General features: G+C 36.2%; 1 protein-coding gene across 1 annotated transcript in view; it reads right to left on the bottom strand.

Annotated features, from left to right (window-relative positions):
* Positions 1 to 265: 265 nt before the first annotated feature.
* The window catches only part of LOC102670653 (protein groucho-like), a 51,177-nt gene continuing 50,790 nt past the window's right edge, over positions 266 to 652 (bottom strand). Inside the window, exon 10 of the mRNA XM_006608840.1 lies at positions 266 to 308. Within this exon, the coding sequence (XP_006608903.1) occupies positions 266 to 308 (43 nt within the window). The remainder of the gene's footprint in view (positions 309 to 652) is intronic.

The raw sequence follows: 652 nt of genomic DNA, 5'->3' as shown, positions 1-652 counted from the left end.
CAACCGTGGAAAAGAATCTTTTTCACTTTTTCGCTCCCGAAATTTCTCTCCCTATCCAATCGTAACCAAAAACTTTCCTAAAAGAAAAAAAAAAAAAAAAAAAAACCAATTCATCGTTTTTGAATACTCTCTAAAAAATATTATATTATAAGTTAAATACGTATTCGACATTCTCTCTCCCTGATATTTTGATAACAATAATCGATAATCGATCTAACTAATAAAATTTTGCAACCGTGGAAAAGAATCTTTTTCACTTTTTCGCTCACGAAATTTCTCTACCTATCCAATCGTAACCAAAAACTTTCCTAAAAGAAAAGAAAAAAAAAAAAATTCCCCAAAAACCAAATCGAACAACAATCCCTTCGAACAAAGTACATCCAACCTACTTTCTTCTTTCACCATCTTCATCCACCCTATCCTATCGTTCACCAATCACAACACCCGAATTACACCCTTTTTACGCCCTTAACCCGCGAAAATTGAAAGAATCCTAGGCAGAATTCCGCCTATAAACCGCGGCAAAGCCTTTTTTTCTTTTTCATTCTCAACCCTGCTTTGAATTTGCGCGCCTAAAAGCGAGAAAGAGAGAGAGAGAGAGAGGAGCGAAAAACCGATTTCTCTCTCGCACTTCCCTGGCCATCGCTTTTGA

This window comes from Apis dorsata, unplaced genomic scaffold, assembly GCF_000469605.1.
Source record: "Apis dorsata unplaced genomic scaffold, Apis dorsata 1.3 scaffold_44, whole genome shotgun sequence".
Taxonomy (NCBI): Eukaryota; Metazoa; Arthropoda; class Insecta; order Hymenoptera; family Apidae; genus Apis; species Apis dorsata.
The sequence above is the reverse complement of the archived record's forward strand: the minus strand, read 5'-3'. Positions and strand labels throughout refer to the sequence as shown.